The 22,748-nt window shown below is 41.3% G+C and overlaps 1 protein-coding gene across 1 annotated transcript in view; it reads left to right on the forward strand.

Moving 5' to 3' along the window:
• Nucleotides 1-16,110: 16,110 nt before the first annotated feature.
• Nucleotides 16,111-22,748, forward strand: part of RLF (RLF zinc finger) — a 94,508-nt gene continuing 87,870 nt past the window's right edge. Inside the window, exon 1 of the mRNA XM_044237922.1 lies at nt 16,111-16,352. Within this exon, the coding sequence (XP_044093857.1) occupies nt 16,116-16,352 (237 nt within the window). The 5' untranslated portion in view covers nt 16,111-16,115. The remainder of the gene's footprint in view (nt 16,353-22,748) is intronic.

Here is a 22,748-nt window from a genome sequence, read left to right on the forward strand (position 1 = left end):
ATAAAGACTATGAAAAGATTGGATTTTTAAAAAAACAATCAGTTCTATTGAGGTATAACTAATATACAGTAAAATACCCACATAAATGTATGGCTCAGTGAACTTTGACAAATGTATATACACATGTAACAATGACCACAATCAAGGTATAGAACATTTTTGCCAACCCAGAAGGTTCTGTTTGCCCCTTCTCGATCATTTTCTATTCCTAACCTTGGCCACTGGCAATACTTAATAATTAAATTATATTTATTAATGGATTTTTAAATATATTTAACTTCACACACTTAACAGAAGGTCTGTGTTATCTTTTTTAAAAATGATTTTATTTATTTATTTGACAGTGAGAGAGGGAACACAAGCAGGGGGAATGGGAGAGGGAGAATCAGGCTTCACGCTGACCAGGAAGCCCAATGCAGGACTTGATCCCAGGAACCTAGGATCATGACCTGAGCTGAAGGCAGACACTTAATGACTGAGCCACCCAGGCACCTCTGTGTATTCTTTTATTAACCCAAAGAGCAAAGGACTGCCTACAAAAATAGGCTATTACATCAAAGGACTGCCTTAAAAAAATAAAATACTTTGACCGTATTCTTGTTTTAATCCATTTTTTCAGATTTTTCAGATTCTCTATTTTTAGAGAATAAATTTGCCATTTGGCAAAAGAAAGAAAAGTGGAAAAGCTACCTAATTTTCAAGAACAATGGTACCAGTTGGCAATTATTGAGGATCTATTATGCACCAGGTACCATATTTACGCTTTACATAAATCCATCTTCTCATTTGATCCTCACAACAACACTGAGAGGCGGAAATTTCTTATTACCTTCATTTAATGTGTGGCTCAGAAATACCCATAACCTTATCTAATCATGACTAGCACAAATGTACCACACATGTAGCAATAACCCAAATTTCTAAACTCTAAGCAACCCACCAAATGCTTAAGTGGCAATAAATCTGGAATTTCAACCAGGTCCCCTCCCCAATTCTCAAAAACAACTAGAACTACCACTGTCACTCTGCTGCTCAAGGATTGCTGCCCTCTTCCAGGCCGCTGAACTCTTCATCTGTGGCCCACAGTGTATGTGGGCGCCCCCCTTCTCTGCTGGGGGTCAGTATAGCCAGCAAAGTCAATTAATCTTTGACAAAACAGGAAAAAATATACAGTGGAAAAAAGACAGTCTCTTCAATAAATGGTGCTGGGAAAACTGGACAGCTATATGTAGAAGAATGAAACTCGACCATTCTCTTACACCGTACACAAAGATAAACTCAAAATGGGTAAAAGACCTCAACGTGAGACAGGAATCCATCAGAATCCTAGAGGAGAACATAGGCAGTAATCTCTTTGATATCAGCCACAGCAACTTCTTTCAAGATACGTCTCCAAAGGCAAAGGAAACAAAAGCGAAAATAAACTTCTGGGACTTCATCAAAATCAAAAGCTTCTGCACAGCAAAGGAAACAGTCAAAAAAACAAAGAGGCAACCCACGGAATGGGAGAAGATATTTGCAAATGACAGTACAGACAAAAGGTTGATATCCAGGATCTATAATGAACTCCTCAAACTCAACCCACACGAAACAGGCAAACACATCAAAAAATGGGCAGAAGATATGAACAGACACTTCTCCAATCAAGACATACAAATGGCTATCAGACACATGAAAAAATGCTCATCATCATTCGCCCTCAGGGAGATTCAAATTAAAACCACATTGAGATATCACCTTACACCAGTTAGAATGGCCAAAATTAACAAAACAGGAAACAACATGTGTTGGAGAGGATGTGGAGAAAGGGGAACCCTCTTACACTGTTGGTGGGAATGCAAGTTGGAGCAGCCTCTTTGGAGAACAGTGTGGAGATTCCTCAAGAAATTAAAAATAGAGCTTCCCTATGACCCTGCAATTGCACTCCTGGGTATTTACCCCAAAGATACAGATGTCGTGAAAAGAAGGGCCATCTGTACCCCAATGTTTATAGCAGCAATGGCCACAGTCACCAAACTATGGAAAGAACCAAGATGCCCTTCAACGGATGAATGGATAAGGAAGATGTGGTCCATATACACTATGGAGTATTATGCCTCCATCAGAAAGGATGAATACCCAACTTTTGTAGCAACATGGACGGGACTGGAAGAGATTATGCTGAGTGAAATAAGTCAAGCAGAGAGAGTCAATTATCATATGGTTTCACTTATTTGTGGAGCATAACAAATAGCATGGAGGACAAGGGGTGTTAGAGAGGAGTAGGGAATTTGGGTAAATTGGAAGGGGAGGTGAACCATGAGAGACTATGGACTCTGAAAAACAATCTGAGGGGTTTGAAGTGGCGGGGGGGTGGGAGGTTGGGGTACCAGATGGTGGGTATTATAGAGGGCACGGCTTGCATGGAGCACTGGGTGTGGTGAAAAAATAATGAATAATGTTTTTCTGAAAATAAATAAATTGGAAAAAAAAAAAAAAGACCTTCAAACGTTCCTGGGATTCTGAGTCCACTACTCCAGAAACAAAAGCCCTCTAGGGGGCAGTGTAGCTTAACACCATGGCCCAATCTAACAAGGTACCTGTGCCCACGTTAAAATTCTCTCAGAAATGAAGGTCGGAATTTCAGAGAAGTTCAATAAAGTGGTCAAGATGGCCCAAGAGTCAGTAGCAAAACTGGCCGTCGATCTCAGTCTGTCTGAATGCAAAACAGTAATGGATTTTCATTCTGTTGGGCTATCTTGCCTGACCATTCGTTAGACTTAAGGGAAAGGGACAGAGTAGAAAGCAATGAAGTGATTATATATGGAGCAACCATTGTGTGCCACTCCCCAATCCATGAAGGAAACAGAAGAGGAACCGCAGCACTTGAGAGGAGAGGTGTAAGTTAACGCAGACAAGAGACAGAGAATGCAGGTGGTTTTGCGGATCATGGACTGTGAGTTCCAACCATTATAACCCATCAGTCACTCAGGCATCCAGCGAATGTTCGTGCTTGCCATGGCGTCTGTGTTACGCAAAATAGAGCCGGGAGCACATTTGTGATCTAGTGAGGTGGTGGTAGGGGTCTTAAACAAATAAACCAATACTTACATGCATAATTACAGATTTGGTTAAGCAGTAGGAAGAAAAAAAGAACAGGCTGCTAGAAGAGAGACAAGCAAAGGACTTAACTTTAAGAGAAGAACCCTGAAGATAGAGAAGGAGCTGGATAGGTAAAGAATGTTCCAGAAAGACAGAACAGTAAATACAAAGCCCTTGAGGTAAGAAAAAGGTGAGGATTTGAGGGGCTGAAGGAAGGGACAGTCCACTATGACTGAATAATACTATCTCTTCATATCATTTAGTCTAAGTGGCAGGGAGTTCCATGAAGAGGTAACAAACTGAGCAAAGACACAAAGGTAGGAAAACTGTATAAGGAGGGATGGTGACTTGCAGCTAGCAAAGAACTCTGTGCTCTTAGGAATAGCAAATGGTGAGTGGTTGGATTTAAAACCCAAGCTGAAGATTTTTTATTCAATTTGAAACAAGAAGGGGCTTAACATTTTTAAGCCATGGAGGTGAAGTTAGGAAGATGAATTTCAGGGAACAAGTGGAGTGACCTAGAAGCAGGGATAACTGTTGGGACACCCTTGCAATAGCTCAAGCAAGAGAAAAGTAGGACTTGTCTAATGATGGCATGACAGGGAAGGAATCGGTCCTTCAATAAATCCAACAAATGTAACATCCCCCAAAAGAAAGAGCAAAGAATAGTTTTCTGGGGGACAATCTCTGGCAGGAAGGAAGACTGAAACAGCATCTGTGAGGTTTTCGAGTTTGCATCTCCTCTGAGGGTTCTCTGCCTGTGGGACCCCCAGCCCTTCGTCAAAACACAACAACAAAGCCTCCCAGAATGGAACACTAGTCTCCTGGGATCCCGGGGAGGTGGTGAGTCCAAAGGAGAGAGACTGGGAACATGTGGTGACAGTCATGGGGGATAAGCACTCAAAAGTGGTTCTGGAGTATAGACACTCCCGGGATCCCAGGATCCTATAGACACTGCTCCCTCACCTTGCAGCCACTCTCCTCCTCCTTCCTCTTCTCAGACCTTTAGAGGACGTTATGCTGTGTTCTGTATATGTTCCCATTCGCAGGGCATGGATAAATGGGAATGGGTCAGAGAAAAGATGGATAGAAGAAAGTTTCCTGAGGACAAATGGATAGGATTTAGAGTCTAACCCGATTAGATCTTGAGAAAAGGACAGAGAGAAAATAGAAAATAATTTTGGGGGTGCCTGGGTGGCTCAGTTGGTTAAGCGTCTGCCTGCATTGAGCTTCCTGCTGGGGGGCGGGTTCTGTTTCTCCCTCTGTCCCTCCCCCTGCTCAAGCTTGAGTGCTCTCCTCCTTTCTCTCTCTCTCTTCCCTCTCTCTGAAATAAACAAAATCTTAAAAAAGTAAATTAAATAAATATATAAAAATTTAAAAATAATTGTGAAGAAGCCTGGGTATGGAATGGGGTGATTTAATATCTTGTACTTCCCTTTACACCCATCCTACTTGCCCTAAGCAAACTTCTGATGCTAATTTTGTTTCCCAAGTGGACTTTTCTATAGGGACGCCATTATATTTCTTAGGGTGAATTAGTAAATTGGGCTCTTGTGACTTAATCACCACCTAGGTGAAATGATAGAGTCAAGTTCTTGAACTTGCAAATCGGAAATTCTAGACTAATCAGCAGCTTTAATGATCCACAATATAGGTCTGTCCTCTGACATTTTATGTCTCACACAACAGTCATGAAAATAGACTGTTTCCATAGTCACTATGTGTGGGAGTCTACCATAAGGGAAGCTAAAGTTATTCTCTGAGACTCAACTTCATAGAAACAATAGTAATCCTATTTATTGAGCACTTACTATGTGTCCAGCCCTCTTTGGTCACTTGAACAATCTATTATTTTATTTTATTATTATCGTTGAAGAGGTTGAGAGGGGCAGAGGGTGAGGGAGAATCTTCAGAAGGCTCCACACTGAGTGCGGAGCTCAACATAGGGTTCAATCTCACAACACTGAGATCACGACCTGAGCCAAAAGCAAGAGTCAGATGCTTAACTGACGGAGCCACCCAGGCATCCCTAACGATAGTTCTTTAGATTATGTCCATCCTAAGATGAAGAATGTGAGACTCAAAGAAATTAAATGATCTAAAGGCACAGAACTAATCATGTAGTGGAGCTGGGATTCAGACCCACCATCCTCTGGAGTCAGAGACATCCTGGAGTCAGAGGATTCTGACTCCAGAATCCTCTGCTTTTCACATATATATATATATATATATATATATATATATATTTTTTTTTTTTTTTTAAAGATTTTATTCATTTATTTGACAGACAGAGATCACAAGTAGGCAGAGAGGCAGGCAGAGAGGGAGAGAGAGAGAGGAGGAAGCAGGCTCCCTGCCAAGCAGGGACCCCGATGCGGGACTTGATCCCAGGACCCCGAGATCATGACCTGAGCCGAAGGCAGCGGCTTAACCCACGGAGCCACCCAGGCGCCCCTTTTCACATATTTTGAAAATAAGTTACCACAACCGTGGTAGATATCCACAAGGTTTTTTGAATCTGAAAAAAAGATCTGCAAAATGAAACTACCCTAAATCCTCATTTGTAAATGTATTACTGATGGCGTATTGGGAAATACCCAGCTTCATCAAGAACTGGGAGTCTCTGTAGAACTAGAATACGACTCAAGACAAAGAAGTTAACTGTATTGTAGATTCTGGGGGAAAAAAATGCGAAACCCAGGGACATCTTTTATTCATGACTCTGTTTTTTTGTTTGTTTGTTTGGTTGGTTGGTTTTGTTGTTAAAGTATGTTCCACAACCCATGTGGGGCTTGAACTCATGACCCTCAGATCAGGAGTCACATGCTTTACTGGCTGAGCCAGCCAGGTGCCTCTGTTCAATGACCTGTTTCTGACTTGAGGACAGTATCTGAAACATAGAAGACTGGCCATGAGTATTTGTTAAACAAATGAAGAATGCCACCCAACACGGTGGCCCTTCAGTCTTCATGCACACATTTAGTAAGTATTCTTTGCTATCTCACTCTGAAACAGCTCTACCTCTAAAGTTTCTTCTCTCCTCCAATGTTCAACATTGCTTCTCCCCACCTCCTTACTTTCAGCTCAGCACTTTATCTCGTACTTCCTGGAGGAAGAAGCACTCAGGCAGCGACTCCAGAGTCGCCCACTGCCACATGGACACACACCTCCTCCCACCCATATCCATATTTGCTAGCGTCCCTCCAGTTAAAGTAAAAACGTGTCTCTCATTTCTACCCTAGACCAAACCTTTTCTTATATCCTGGAAATCATCTCCTCTCGCCTTCTCAAGGACTTTTCTCTTATAGTTTGTCCTCTTTTTTTTTTTTTTAATATTTTATTAGTTTATTTATTTATTTATTTTTTAATTTGTTTTTTAAAAAGATTTTATTTATTTATTTGACAGAGAGAGATCACAAGTAGGCAGAGAGGCAGGCAGAGAGAGAGGAGGAAGCAGGCTCCCTGCTGAGAAGAGAGCCCGATGCGGGGCTCAATTCCAGGACCCTGAGATCATGACCTGAGCCGAAGGCAGAGGCTTAACCCACTGAGCCACCCAGGCGCCCCTTATTAGTTTATTTAAAAGAGAGAGAGGGAAAGAGAGAAAGAGAGCACATGAGTAGGGGGAGGGATAGAGGGTAAGAAAGAGGCAGACTCCCTGTTGAGCATGGAGCCCCATATGGGGCTCCATCTCAGGACCCTGGGATCATGACCCGAGCTAAGGGCAGATGCTTAATGGACTGAGACACCCAGGTGCCCCTGTCCTCTTTTCAACATCACAGTTTTTCCTGTTTTCTTGTATCATTTCCATATGTATACAACCATACTGTTTTGAAGTAAGGTAAGAGTTTCCTTATCTTTAAGAATTCCTTCCAAAACTCACATCCCCATTTTTATGTTCTTTTTTCACAGAAAAAAACTTTTCAAAAGTTTAAACCTCCTCCCCTCCCCATCCTATCTTTTTCTTCAACCCTCTCCAATCAGGCTTCTCTACCAGAGATGCACAGAAACTTCTCTAGTCAAGGATATTAACATTGCCTATGATGTCATTTCAAGTGGTTGGTTTTCTGTCCTCATCTTACCCAAACTCTTGTTAGCAGTCTATACACCTGACTAGTCTCTTCCTGCCACTTTCTTCTTTTGTCTTCAGGAGTATTCTGCCCTTTTGGTTTGCCCCCTGCATCTTCAGTAACTCCTTCTCAACATTTTTGCAAGCTAGAGCCTATCCTTGTGTGTTTTGTGTCTTGTGGGGTGATCCTGGATCCTCCTCCTTCTTTATGTTTAAGGTCACAAATTATTGGTTCATCATCCAATCTGAATGCATAGGTGGACATTATATGGCCTGTAGTTTTTTTTTTAAGATTTTATTTTTATTTATTTGGCAGAGAGAGAGAGATCACAAGTAGGCAGAGAGGCAGGCAGAGAGAGCAGGGGAAGCAGGCTCCTTGCTGAGCAGAGAACCCAATGTGGGGCTCGATCCCAGGACCCTGGGATCATGACCTAAGCCTAAGGAAGAGGCTTAACTCACTGAGCCACCCAGGTGCCCCTAAATGGCCTGTAGCTTTAAAAATGAGAAATTGTGTTTAAAAACCCGGATTTCCAATTTATCTGGGAGAATCTGAAGATCTAACAATATGGGATTTACATTTCCCCACAGCAATAATTTGCTGGAGTACCTGCTGCCTGGGTCATTTCTTTATCAGTTTTACTACTTCAAACATCTGATATCCAGCATGCTTCATTCATTTAGGTTATTTGCCAAAGGTATACAAGAACGTGAGCTTATTGGGGGTGCCTAAGTGGCTTAGTCGATTAAGCGTCTGCCTTCAGATCAGGTCATAATCCCAGGGTCCTAGGATGGAGTCCCCACATCAGGTTCTTTGCTCAGTGGGGAGATTGCTTCTCCCTCTGCCTCCTGCTTCCTCTGCTTGTGTTCTCTCTCTCTCTCTGACAAATAAAAAAAATCTTAAAAAAAAAAGTATTATAGAGGGCACGGTTTGCATGGAGCACTGGGTGTGGTGAAAAAATAATGAATACTGTTTTTCTGAAAATAAATAAATTGGGAAAAAAAAACTTAAAAAAAAGAATAGGAGTTTGTGACCCTTGGTTCACGCTTTCCCTAAGATAGCTCTTCCAATCCCATTTAACACTACAAGCTTTTAAATTTCTTCTTTCGTTTAACAAACAGTTGCCCACAATATGACAGGACCTACTGTACCATAGACCCTAGAGTTACAGTATTGATAAAGCAAGTCACCCTACTTTCAAAGACCTTATCTTCTATTATATGTCAATTATAGCTCAACGGGGAAAAAAAAACTTACCTCTGGCAAGTGGAGACACACAAAATAATAATAAAGTTTCTTTTTTTTTAAAAGATTTTATTTATTTATTTGACAGAGAGAAATCACAAGTAGATGGAGAGGCAGGCAGAGAGAGAGAGGGAAGCAGGCTCCCTGCTGAGCAGAGAGCCCGATGCGGGACTCGATCCCAGGACCCTGAGATCATGACCTGAGCCGAAGGCAGCGGCTTAACCCACTGAGCCACCCAGGTGCCCCAAAATAATGATAATATGAAGCCAATTAATATGAAAAATTTAAAGAGCAAGGGGATAGAGAAAGCTATTTCAGATAGGTTCATGAAGAAATGCCTCTCTGAGGTGAGAGTTGAACTTGAATAAAATGAGAAAAGGAAAAGTACACCAGAGAAAGTAAACAGTAGGTACGGAAGTCATGGGCCTGATTTGTCTTGTTCAATCATGCTAAGGCCAGTGTGCCTGGAGCCACAATGGAGCGAGTAAGAAGTGGTGGGGACGTGAATTTGGCGAGATAGCCAGGGCCAATAAGGTAGGACTTTGTGGACTCTGGATGACGGGAAGCCACTGGAATATTTTGAGCGGAGAGATGCAATCTGTATTATGTCTTAAAAGTATTAACGTGGGGCGCCTGGGTGGCTCAGTGGGTTAAGCTGCTGCCTTCCGCTCAGGTCATGATCTCAGGGTCTTGGGATCGAGTCCCACGCCGGGCTCTCTGCTCAGCAGGGAGCCTGCTTCCTCCTCTCTCTCTGCCTGCGTCTCTGCCTACTTGTGATCTCTCTCTCTGTCAAATAAATAAATAAAATCTTTTAAAAAAAAAGTATTAATGTGGCTGTTGTCTGGAGAATTGAGTGCAGAAGGACAAGAATAGAAATAGCTAGTCTACCAGAAGGATTGTCATGCATGTTTAGATGGGGGTGGGGAGCGGAGGGGCATTAGTGAAGAGGTCTGTGGGTGGAGCTGAGGAGGATTTGATTTGAGAATATATTTTCAACGTAGGGCGTGGATTCGATATGGAGTGTGTGAGAAAGAATGGAGATGAGCATGACTCCATAGTCTTTGGCTTAAGCAGCTGAATGAGTACACAGTCATTTGTTGGAAAAGGAAAAGTTTGTGGCACTTTTTGCGTGAGATGCCTGCTAGATATGTAGAGGGCACAGGAGGCTGAGTCTGGATATGAGGCCAGTGGTGATAGTCAGCAGGTTCACTCTTACTATTTGTAAGGTCAGGAACAAGAGCACAGATGGTGATCCACCTACCATATGTCTAGCAATTTAGAAGTTGTGACTAGAGGCGCCTGGGTGGCTCAATGGGTTAAGCGTCTGCCTTTGGCTCAAGTCATGATCCCAGGGTTCTGGGATTGAGCCCTGCGTGGACTCTCTGTTCAACAGGGAACCTGCTTCTGCCTTTCCCTCTGCCTGTGGCTCTCTCTGCTCGTGCTCTCTCTCTCTCTCTTTCCCTGTTAAATAAATAAATAATATTTTAAAAATAAAGTAATATATAAAATATAAGTGACCAAAATTGTTTTTTGTCTTAAAACATTCAAATTATCTACTAATATACAAAATAAAATAAAATACAAAAATATCAGACTTTTAAAGATTTGTTTATGTGTCATCTCTACACCAAATGTGGGGCTTGAACTCACACCCTGAGATCAAGAGTTGCATGGCTCTACCTGACCCAGACAGTCACCCCCAAAATAATCAAAATTTTAAATCAAAATTATACAAGCAATGCTGGAAATAGAAAGTTAACTTTATTAAGTTAAGTTATTGCCTTATTAAATATTTTTATACAAATAAAGTTATTGTGGATACATTCCCAATTCATTGTTATCTATTGACTATGGAAAGAATCAGTCTCTCCAATATGTTACAAGCAGACAAATATACATATGAATATAACATTTAAGGGTCAAAAGAATTGTTTAGGATTGCAAAATTTTCTTCAGCCACTGTGGAAATTGTGCTAATTCATCAATTGTTTCCAAACCATCAATTTGAACATGAAAAGAGGCAATTTTTAAAAAGGAACATTCACTACTACTGGAAAATAATACTTGGTTATGCAAGAATATGCTGCATTTGGGCTATCTAAGAGGAAGAGTATGACAAGTTAATTTGTGTTTTCTCTTACCTAAGTACTTCTGCTGTTCAAAGTCTCTTGGCACTGCAAAGCGATGCCTGTTTCTCTTAAGTGGTTCCACCCAAAATCGAGGCATTAGGAGGCAGTTGCCTTTCAGTTGTTTTTTTTTTTTTTAAGATTGTCTTTATTTATTTGAGAGAGAGGGAGAGAGCATGTTGGCGGGCCAGAGGCTTCTTGCTGAGCAGGGAGCCCAACCCCAGGACCCTGGGATCATGACCTGAACTGAAAGCAAAGGTTTAACTGAATGAGCCACTCAGGTACCTCTCGGTTTTTTTTTCTATACTGCGATAAAATATGTATAATGTAAAATTTACCATTTAAGGGGTGCCTGGGTGGCTCAGTGGGTTAAGCTGCTGCCTTTGGCTCAGGTCATGATCTCAGAGTCCTGGGATGGAGACTCGAGTCAGGCTCTCTGCTCAGCAGGGGGCCTGCTTCCCCTTCTTTCTCTGCCTGCCTCTCTGCCTACTTGTGATCTTTCTCTCTGTCAAATAAATAAATAAAATTTTTAAAAAGATTTACCATTTAACCAGTTTTTAAAGATTTATTTATGTATTTGAGAGGAGGAGGGACAGAGGGAGAGACAAACCCAAGCACACTCCATACTGAGCCCTGTGCCAGACATAGGGCTTGATCTCACTACCCTGGGATTAGGACCTAGGTGGAAACCAAGAGTCAGACACTTAATCGACTGCACTGCCTAGGCACTCACCATTTAACCATTTTTAAGTATTTTTAAGTATATGGTTCCATGGCATTAAGTATATTCACATTGTTTTGCCACCATACCACCATTCATCTCCAGAACTACTTTGTCTTCCTAAATTGATAATCAGTATGAGACTCCTGGGTTCAGTACCGTTAAGCCTCTGCCTTCAGCTCATGGTCCTGGGATGGAGCCCCACATTGGGCTCCCTGCTCAGTGGGGAGCCTGCTTCTCCCTCTCCTCCCTGCTTGTGCTCTCTCTCACTATCTCTGTCTCTTCCTCTCGCAAACAAACAAACAAACAAACAAACAAATAAAATTGTCAAAAAAATTGATACTCAGAACCTATTAAATACTAACTCCCTATTCTCCCTTTCCCCAGCCCCTTGAAATCACTATTTTTTTTTTTGTCTCTGATTTTAAATTCTTCGGGTACCTCACACAGTTAGTATCATGTAATATTTGTCTCTGGGATTTACATATTTTACTTTGTAAAACATCTTCGAGTTTCATCGATTGTGTAGCATATGTCAGAATTTCCTTCCTTTTTAAGTTTGAGTAATATTCCATTGTGTATATTTGTATGTATATGCCACATTTTGTTTATCCATTCATCTCTCAATGAATGCTTGGGTTGTTTCCACATTTTGGTGATTACGAATAATATTGTTGTGAACATACACATACAAATATCTGCTCAAGTCTTTGCTTTCAATTCTTTTGGTGCCTTTCAGTTGAGGACATAGAGCAAAAGAAATGGGAAAATGTTCCTGAGCTTGAATAGTGGTAGTTATAAAAGCAAATATTTAGAGTTGTACTTTTTGGTGAGTGCTGGATCTTGAAAGATAGAGAAGCTTATATTCTTTAATATAATTATAAAGTGTATGTGTGTGTGTATGTGTGTGTATGTGTACACAGAGAGAGATTTTTGCCAAGGCAGAGTGCCTTTGGATGGTATTAATGGGTGTAAGTATACAAGTGGTTTTAGAACTGGGTGAATATAGCAGTGAGTATAGATAGACAAGAGGTTGGGGAGCCTGGGTGACTTAGTCAGTTAAGCGTCCAACTCTTGATTTCCACTCAGGTCATGATCTCATGGTCATGGGATTAAGCCCCATGTTGGGCTCTGCGCTCAGCGTGGAGTCTACTTGTCCTTGTCCTTCAGCCCCTCACCCTGGTTGCAATCTCTCTCTCAAATTAATAAATAAAAATCTTTAAAAAAGATTTTGAGGGCTGTGCTTGGAACATACAGAAATCAGAAAGAGAAGGGAGAGCAAGAAAAGAAACCAAGAAGAAACACCAGGAGACCATGGAGGCTTGGAAGCCAGGTGAAATCCAATACTGGGGAACGATCAACAAGCCAGAACACTGCCGAGAGAGTAGATAAAGGACTGATACTTTGTCATTTGATTCAGCACAAGTGGAAATTACTGGTGACATTAAAAAGGGTAGTTTCAGGGATGCCTTGGTGGCTCAGTCAGTTTAGTGTCTGCCTTTGGCTCAGGTCATGATCCCAGGATCTTGGGATTGAGTACCACCTCAGGCTCCTTGCTCAGTGGGGGAGCCTGCTTCTCTCTCTGCCTGCTGCTCCCTCTGCTTATGCTCTCTCTTTCTGAAAAAAATAAATAAAATCTTTTAAAAAATGAAATAAAAATTTAAAAAGCAGTTTCAGTTAGGAGTGGGGATGAAAGCCTGGCTGAAAAGTGTTCAAGAGAGAATGAGAAGAAAGTATAAACAGAGGGCTTGGCCAGCTCTTTATAGGAGTTTTTCTAGAAAAGAAAGTAGAAAAATGGGATGGAAACTTAGGGGAGGATGTGGTGGACTCAAAGAAGGTTTGTGGTTTTTCTCTGTTGTTATCTTACAGCAGGAACATAACTGATGGCTCTGTGTCTCCAGTCCTGCTCTACCTGAAGTTCCAAAGACATATATCGAAGTGCATCCATTTGGAGATCTCATAGGAAAATTAAAATTAACCTGTACCTGTCCCAAGCAGGACTCTTGGTTCTCTCTCCCTTTCTCCCCAATCTGTTCTTTTCTAACTCTTCATTTTTCTCAATTAAGTGTCATTGCCAACCACTCAACCCAAAAGCCATGTGGCCATTTCAGATTCTTCTCTTTCCCTCACTCCTCATAGCCCATGCATTTTCCATTAGTTCTGCTTCCAAAATGTTTCCATTATCTGTTTACCTTCACTCTTGGGACTGCTACAATAGCTTCATTCTTGCCTCCCACCACCTATTCTGCATATGGTGGCAGCAAGGGTGTAAATCAGATGATATCACACAACCACTTAACACTTTCCAGTGGTTACGTGTCACGTTTTATAAGATTTATTTATCTATTTGAGAGAGAATGAGAAAGAGAGCAAGAGAGAGCACAGTAGGAAGGGGGACAGAGGGAGAGAGAGGATCAGCAGGGAATGTGGAGCAGACAGCGATGTGGGGATAGATCTCACAACCCTGGGATCATGATCGGAACCAAAATCAAGAATCAGATGCTTAAGGGCGCCTGGGTGGCTCAGTGGGTTAAGCCGCTGCCTTCGGCTCAGGTCATGATCTTAGGGTCCTGGGATTGAGGCCCGCATTGGGCTCTCTGCTCAGCAGGGAGCCTGCTTCCTCCTCTCTCTCTGCCTGCCTCTCTGCCTGCTTGTGATCTCTCTCTGTCAAATAAATAAATAAAATCTTTAAAAAAAAAAATCAGATGCTTAAGCAACTGATCCACCCAGGCGCCCCTACCCGTCACACTTTTAAATCCCCACTGCTTGCCTTGAGCTATAAAATCCTATATTATCTGGCACTTTCCTCCTTCAACCTCATCTCCACCACCTTTCCTATCTGGAATCACACTACAGATACACTGACCTTCTCTCCATTCCACCCAATCTTGCCTTTTTAAAGCCTAATTATTTATATTCTAAAGATACCAAAAAAGCACAGAGAAAATTATAGAAAACCATGTTCCACTACCTAGACTTAACACATTAATATTTAGTCACATTTGTCCATTAGAATATGTTGTTCTCCGAATCTGTTCAGTGCGCAATAGGTGCTAATTAATCAATGTTGAGGTATGCAGTTTACTATGCTAATATATGATGTTTTCATTCATTCATTTACTGGCTATATATTTCCATGTGTGAATATACCATAATTTGTTTGTCCATCTCTCTTTTGTTGAACATTTAGGCTATTTCCTATATTTTATCATTATAATAGTGTTACAATGAACACCAGCAACATAGTGGTTAAAAGGTCAGATTCTCAGGGCACCTGGGTAGCTCAGTCGGTTAAGCGATGGAGTCTTGATTTTGGCTTAGGTCATCATCTCATGGTCATGAGATCAAGCTCATCAGGCTCTGTGCCCGTGAGAGTCTCTCTTTCTCCTGCCCCACCTAAAAAAAAAAAAAAAAGGAAAAAGAGGTCAGATTTTGGAGCAGACTACTTAGGATTGAAGTCCAGGTACCATAATTTGCTAGTTCTGTCACTTTAGTCATGTCACTTAAATTCTCTGTGTCTGTTTCCTGAATTATAAAATGAAAGCAATAATAATAACTTTTCATGGTATTGTTAGTAGGATGAAATGATTTGAAATATGTAAGGAACCTTAAAAACTGCCTGACACATAATAAATCTCAATGAGTTATCAACTCTTATTAATGTTAGGAATTGCTGAGTCACAGGACATGTGTATCTTCAATTTTATTAAATATTATACATTCTTCTAAGTGATGTACCAATAAATGTATCCACTAGCAATATATAAATTCAATAATCCTAAATCCTGAAATATGGTACTAATTTAAATTTTCTGCCAATCTAATGGTATGAAATTGTATCTACATATAATTTATTTATCTAATATCTACACCCACCATAGGGCTGGAACTCACGACCCTGAGATCAAGCATCACATACTGTTCTGACTGAGCCAGCCAGGTGCCCCATATGTTGTCTGAATTTGTACTTTGACAGTTACAGTGAAGTTAAACATCTTTTCATGGGTTTATTGGCCATTCATATTTCTTTTTTGGTGAACTAGCTCTGTATTCTCTTTATTTACTTTTCTACTGGATTTTATGCTTTTTTTCCTTTTGATTTTGAGAACTTTTTTTGGATATTAATCTTTCGATGGTTTTATCTATTTGAATACCTTCTAGTTTTTGGCTTGTCTTTGTGTTGCATCTTTTTAAACTTATGTTGTTATAGAATTAACAAATTTTAATGCAGTCAACTCTAACAATATTTTCCCACATGGTTTGTACCTTTTGGATCTTATTTAAGAAATTCTTCCTTATTCTAATATCATACAGATATATTTCCTGAAAAATATTTCGAGGCCTTTAATCCTTCTGGGATTTATTTTTGGATATGGTTTGAAACATTTATTTTTCTTTCCTTTTGGAAAAAATTTTCTCGGCACCATTTCTTGAAGAGTTATCCTTTCCCTACTGACTTGTAATGCCCACTGTTAAAAACCACCTTCCCACGGAGCTAGTCTTCATTTCAGCTTCACAACCTTTGCTTATGTTTCTTCTACTGGTGATGCTTTTCTCTCGTTCTCGAGATCGCAGCTCCAGTGTCATCCCTCTCATATCTGGGTTACGTCTACGTGTATGTCAGGCTCGGTGATTTCGTGACCCTTAAGAGTCTCTTAGAAGGACTGAGGCAGGTAGGACTGAGGCCAGTAGCCTCCTGGCGGTTGCCAGGGCTGCTGTTGGGAAGGCCGCCGAGAGGGAGTACCCTGAGACCCAGTGACGGAATCCGTCCCGCGCCCGCGTCGCCAAGGAGTGCGTCACCACGTGCGGTCGGCCGGGGGCGGGGCCGGGGCTGAATCACGTGGCTTGGTTGCCTACGCGCTGCTGGGCCGTGGGAAGATGGCGGACGGAAAGGGAGACGCCGCCGTCGCCGCCGGGGCCGGGGCTGAGGCTCCGGCGGGAACGGGAGCCGGAGACGGAACCGAGACTGAGTCCATGGCTCGGGGTCATCGCCCTGCATCTCCGGCGCCTGGAGCCCCGGGACTGCGACCGTGTCTGTGGCAGCTGGAGACAGAGCTGAGGGAGCAGGAGGTGTCGGAGGTCTCATCTTTGAACTACTGCCGGAGCTTCTGCCAGGTGAGGGGCTTGCTGACTGGCTGGGTGAGGGTGGTGGGGTGGGGAGGCCAGGGGAAGAGGCCCCCGATCCGTTGCCGCAGCCGGGGCCGGACTGAAAGGCGCCACCTTCGCGTCTTGCCGCGCCCCCGGGCCGGGAAGGCCCAGCTCGGGAAGCTCGACCGCTGGCCCCCCTTCACCACTGCCCGACTTTGGCCACCGCCAGAGCGGGTTGTGCTGGGCCAGACTGAGAGCCCGGAGGGCGCCGGCGGCTCCCTGGAAGGGCCGTGCCCTGTCGCCGTTGCCTGTCTCCCTGCCGGGTGGTTGGAGCGCCATTGCCTCCTGAGAGATTGATTGCTTGTTCTGCTGGGAGATCCTTTTTTGAGTGCATATCTCCAAACTGGAAAACCTGGGTTTTCCTGAGTAATCCGGAGATACATGTTGTGGCCAGAGACTTGTCTTTGGAGTCAACGTCATTTGGACCGCTAAAAGGTCTGACAGTTGGCTTTGAAAGGCGTCTGGGGCTTTCTCATTAGGGATTGTGGAGCCCATTGGTTGTTTGGTTTTTATTTTTTCTTATTTTCTTTTATTTTTTTGAGGCGGGGAGGGGGGAGACTGTGAAGCTGTTCTTTTCGCCTCTCCTGTATTCCTTTGAGGCTTGTGCTACCAGGAATGAGGCTATTGAGCTTTGTAGTGGCTATTACGATCTTTGAGTAGAAGAGGATTGAGTAAGGTGGAGGGAGTGTGGTCTCTTTTGGTAGTGGTTTGGCCATTTTTGTGCTATAGTGGGTCCTAACCTGTGGTTACATATTTATTGGTATGTTTAGATTGGTCTGCATTGCCATTTCGGGATTTTTCTCTATAAAGATATGCCGTTATTACTTCTGCTGTTTGTTCTACCATGTTTCAGGGCCAACCCTCTGCTCCTCACCTGGTGTATCTTAGAGAATGCAAAATAATAGTAGTATGTCGGTGCTTGGACACTTGATGAGTAGTTGAGTTTGCTGAATAAATTGCAGTGTTCCAAAGTTGTAATTTTAGGGGACAATTTGCTCTGGTGGTCCAGTGGAAAATAAAAAGTAGACTTGCTTGATTGCTTTTCTACCTTCTCTCTGCCGAGCCAGAGACACCTCATCTCTTCAAATGGAATTTTGTCCTTGCTAATACAGTGTATCATTACAGTTTTTATGTCTACACCCTACAGCATTTCGCTGCACTAGGAAGTGTTGAGGTGTAATTGTTCTTTGCTTTTTCTCTATTAATGAATATTCCTACTTATTACACACATTTATTTTAACAAACTTTTACTGAATGCATTGGATGGTGTCAGGCACTTCACTAGGTGCTGAGCAAATGAGTAAGATGGCACTTTACAACCTTGATGAGCTTACAGTTAGGAGGAGGTGGTAGAAATAACTATTTCCAAAATCAGTTTTGGTAATGATGGAAAAGGAGGTGTTGTAGAGACAGTGTAGAGGGGAAAGCCATCATGGGACATCCTAATGGGAACGACAGTTAACTAGTAAAAATCAATTAAAAGTTTAACTGTGATTTGTAGTCATGAACTTAGAAGTAACGGGGAGAGGCTGCTTTAGATAGGGTGGTCCAGGAAGCCCCTATGGCTGAAAGGATAAAAATGCATCATGGCAATGTTGGGGAAAGGGAGGGGAGCAGAGCATTTCAGTGCCAAAAGGTAGAGATGTGAAAGAAAGCCGAAGTTTGGGGAGAATGGGGAGCTAATTGGACAAGGAGGAAGAGTGAGGATGATGAGAAGATGTAGGTTTGGGGGAAGCCTTCTAAGTTTGTGTTGTCATCATAGAAAGATAACAAGAATGGATGTAACTAGTCAAATTGAAGTTTGTCAAAGGGTACTATATATATATATATATACACACACACACACACACACACATACATAATTTCTTTATTTCTTCATGCATGGTACTTGCGGCTCTCATCTATCTCATTTTAACTGAATGTTTAAATGTCTTGAGTCTTGGTGACACCTAGAAATGTCAGGGCACAGAAGAATTTCAGAAGGAAAGTACTTTTTTTTTTTTTTTAAAGATTTTATTTATTTATTTGACAGAGAGAAATCACAAGTAGACAGAGAGGCAGGCAGAGAGAGAGAGAGAGGGACACAGGCTCCCTGCTGAGCAGAGAGCCTGATGCGGGACTCAATCCCAGGACTCTGAGATCATGACCTGAGCCGAAGGCAGCGGCTTAACCCACTGAGCCACCTAGGCACCCCAGGAAAGTACTTTTGTAATCTGTCTTTTCTACGAGTTTTCCTTTTGCCTAAAATTTTTCCCAAAATATTTTTTTTTGTACTAATAAATGAGAAATTTTTCTGTGATGACTGATATAATAGGAAGCACATTGGATTGAGAGCTAGTTGGGTCCTAATTGTGACTCTTCCACTTATTAGCTAATAACCTTGGGCAAACTGTGCCTGTGGAATTTATTTTGTTTTCTGGTCTTTATCACCTTGTAATGCTTTATACAAACAATAGACTAGAAAGTTTATAGACAGCTCTTCACAATATTTGCCACAATATTTTTGTCACTTTTTTTTTTTCAATAGCCAAGATAAAATCAATTCAGGGTGTCCTTGTTCATAATTTTATGATGGAGGAACAATGTCACCATTCAAATTTGGTTGAATAGCTCCTGGTTTCACATTTGAAAGGCAGAATAAGATTTATTCATCCCTTCACTGTGGTGTGCCTGACATTGCACTATGTGCTGGCGACAGGAACATGCCCTCTAGAAGCACTTAATATGTAAAGATAAGTAACCTGACTTGTGTTCTCCTGGATACTTAACTGCCACAAAATATTTTCGTCAGGTGTTCGGGTTTTTTTTTTTTTCCTTTTTAAAGATTTTATTTATTTATTTGAGAGAGAGAGAGAGAGCACAAGCAGGTGGAAGGGCAGAGGGAGAAACACACTCCCCTCTGATCAGGGAGCCAGACTTGGGGCTTGATCCCAGAACCCCAGGATCATGACCTGAGCTAAAGGCAGATGCTTAACCAACTGAGCCAACCAGGTGCCACATCAGGTATTAATTTAGAAGAGTTCCAGAGACTTAGGTTGTACCAAGTAGATTCCTCCTGCAACAGGCTGGGACCATATTCTCTCCAGCTCTTGCAGTATGGCTCTATCTTTGGAATTGCACCAAATCAAGAAATAAACCAACATATGAAAGGATAGAGAGCTTGTCTCATTCTGGGCATGTTTTCAATTTTCAGAAGTTTATGAAGATGATAAAAATGAAACTTCAGAAGTAATAGTTACTAAGAAAATGATACTTAGATCAACTTGTATTCAGTGAATATTTGTATTCAGTGACTATGGGATGTGGCTTTTCCCTCCTTTCCCTTAATTCCTTTTCTGAAAACATTGTCTTCCAAGCGGTGTGGATAAGATTAACTCCAGAAAAAAGCCTTTCTCTGATTTGTTGAGAAATTGATAATATCCTCTCAAGTTTTTGCTTTTTTGGGCGGGGGGGGCATCATGATTCCTAAAGTTACACAACTGGTAGTTTTCTTTGTAATACGTATTTTGAAGGCTTTTTAAGTAACCTTAACAAACTTGAAATTATTGAGTGAATGATTATACTATGAGAATACCAAAGTAGTTTTATGAGTAAACCTTGTTTATATGAAAAACTTTTGGGTTGTAGGCTAATAGTGACTTTATAGATTTTTATTTTTTTAAATTTTTATTATTATTATTTTAAAGATTTTATCCATTCATTTGACAGAGAGAGAGATCACAAGTAGGCATAGAGGCAGGCAGCAAGAGGGGGTTGCACTGAGCAGAGGGCCTGATGTGGGGCTTGATCCCAGAACCCTGGGATCATGACCTGAGCTGAAGGCAGAGGCCCCAACCCACTGAGCCACCCAGGCGTCCTGACTTTATAGATTTTTAAATGTTAAAATAAGTAAGGCATATATTTAAGTTTCTCCTAGGTTAGTAATTGAGTTCAAAGGGTTTAAAGCAGATAGGCCTACAGGCTTCACCACTTAAACTAGAGAGGTACCTTGGTATGTTATTTTCTTTAACCCTTAGTTTTCTCATTGACAGATAGAATAATAATAGTACTTACTCTTATCCAATTAAATGTATTGTTGTATGGACTAAGTAAGATAATCTGTAAACTCAGTGTTCCTGAAATTGTCTGAGTTTTCCAGATTTCTTAGCCTTAGAATAAAAAGTCTTCATCCCCTTACTCCCAGTTTACTTATCAGCTCTTAGCCTAGCCAATCCCATCATCATAATCCTATTCTTATTTAGCAGTACTGAACTTGGAGTTCTTGGACCAAAATGCCATCTCAGTTACTCCTGTTACTAAAATTTTGCCTGTAAATTTCCAAGTGCATTATTTTGGGAAGGGTGATCTTAATTTTCATCTGATTCTTCAAGATCCCTCTTAGGCTTTCAGTAAATATTTACCAACTGCTTGATCTCCAAAAGGATAGAATTACTACTTTTACAAGATCTCAGGTCATTAAGCGTTCTGTCTTCCCCTCCCACTGTGCTGTTCTGTCCTCTGTCCTTTACTCTCATTTTCTGTATAGCAAGTTTTCCTTGTTTAGGGCCCATGGCACATACCACCTCCTGTGAAGCTTTCTTTGATTTCACTGGATAGTTTTCCTTTTAGATGTTTGTGTTTTTTGACACTTTGTACATACCTTTGCTTTTAACTCTTGCTTTTCATTCTGTCACTGTCTTAGTTCAGGCTTCATGATGTCCTACTGGAGCAGTCTGTTCATTAATCTCTCTCGCTTTCTGACTGGCTTCATCTACAGTCCATTTTGGTGTTCTTTCTAAATTGTAAATATAATCTCATTAGGCACTTTATTCCCTAAAATTCTTAAATGGTTTCTTACGCCAAAGACAAGATAAAAGTCTGACTTAATAGCGTAGCCTGGCAGACAAAGCCTTTTAGAATCTGGCCACTGCCTCCCCCTTTCCCAGCTCCCATCTCCAACCTTTCCAGCTTCCTTTTGGGTGGGTGGGAGGGAGTCTACCTTCACTACAGTATCTCTCTCAGTTGGCCTCATTAACCTTAAGGTCCTTCCTTCCCCATCTGCCTATTTATCCTTTAAGACCAGGTTTAGATATTACATCTTTCAGAAGTGTTTCCTGATTTCAGCAGACAGAATGAGGTGATTCTTTCACTTAATATACTCCAGTAGCATCTTTTATGTAAGTGTGGTACCTGAATAGTTGTTTCTTTCTTTGTCTTTTGTATTGACTAGTAAACCAACCTGAGTAGGGATCTTGTTTAGTCTTTTTTGTATACTTGGTACCTAGCAATTAATACAGTGCCTGGCACAGAAAACTAATTTGTTGAATGAATTCCATTGTAGAACTTAATGATATACTCAAGAGGTGACTACTTCAAAAGGAACACTTGATGTAAAATCTGATATGTTAAAAAGCAACTTTATCATAAATTACTGTAAAGGAACAGGAGAGGAAACTTTGCACCTTTCTTGGAAACATACCTTGTCAACTTAGCCTCCATTCATATAATAATGTACACATTTACATGTGTGGAATGAGGAGTAGTGTTGTTGGAGGGAGAAAATTGGAGGCATTATAGTATTGAAAAAGAGCAGCTGAATAAGGCAACAGTTCAAAGATGTTGAGATGGAGATCAGTCTTCCTAACTCCTTGAGATTGGTGGCCATGAAAACTTTAAAGCTCTTGAACTCTTTATTTTAAAGGATTTTTAATACTTTATCTTTTCTTTTTGTGCTGCCTTCTCTTGGGAGATGTCTAAATAGAGACTGGATGACAGGTAGTTACAGTGGCAGAAGCTAACATTGTACCACATATGACCAAAATGTAATTATAAATGGGACTTGTGAAGCAGTGGGAACTTTGATGCTATCAGTTACTTGGTACCACCCAGTCTCTTTTATAGTAGTGATTTCTGTATCTACCTGTGGATCGTGCTCTTCTGAACAATGTTAATAAAAAGTCTAGTAGAAAGCACCACTTATTTCAAGCCTACGAAGGCATCAGTAAACTAAAGTGTGCTTTGTTTTCACTTAGTTCTAGACACTGTCACCTCTCCCAGAGGCCTTTCTTGACTATCTTATCTAAAACAAAGCTTTTTCATCTTCTTCTAGCTCCTTAACACTGCTTTCTATTTCTTTAAATTACCAACTACTATCTGATATCTTATGACAAATGTGTCTATTTGTCTGTCTCTGCATTTCGAATGTAAGCATCATGAAGGTGTTGACTGTTTACCCAGTGCCTAGAATTGTCCCTGGCACTTAATGGGTATTCAGTCAGGATTTGTTAATCTTTTATCTCCTTCCTTCCTTAAATCCCTGACTAGACTTCTTGAGAGTAACAAGTCTTGCACCTGTCTTTATTAAGAAATAGGGACATTTTTGGT

Source organism: Neovison vison, chromosome 2 (genome assembly GCF_020171115.1).
Source record: "Neovison vison isolate M4711 chromosome 2, ASM_NN_V1, whole genome shotgun sequence".
Lineage (NCBI taxonomy): Eukaryota > Metazoa > Chordata > Mammalia > Carnivora > Mustelidae > Neogale > Neogale vison.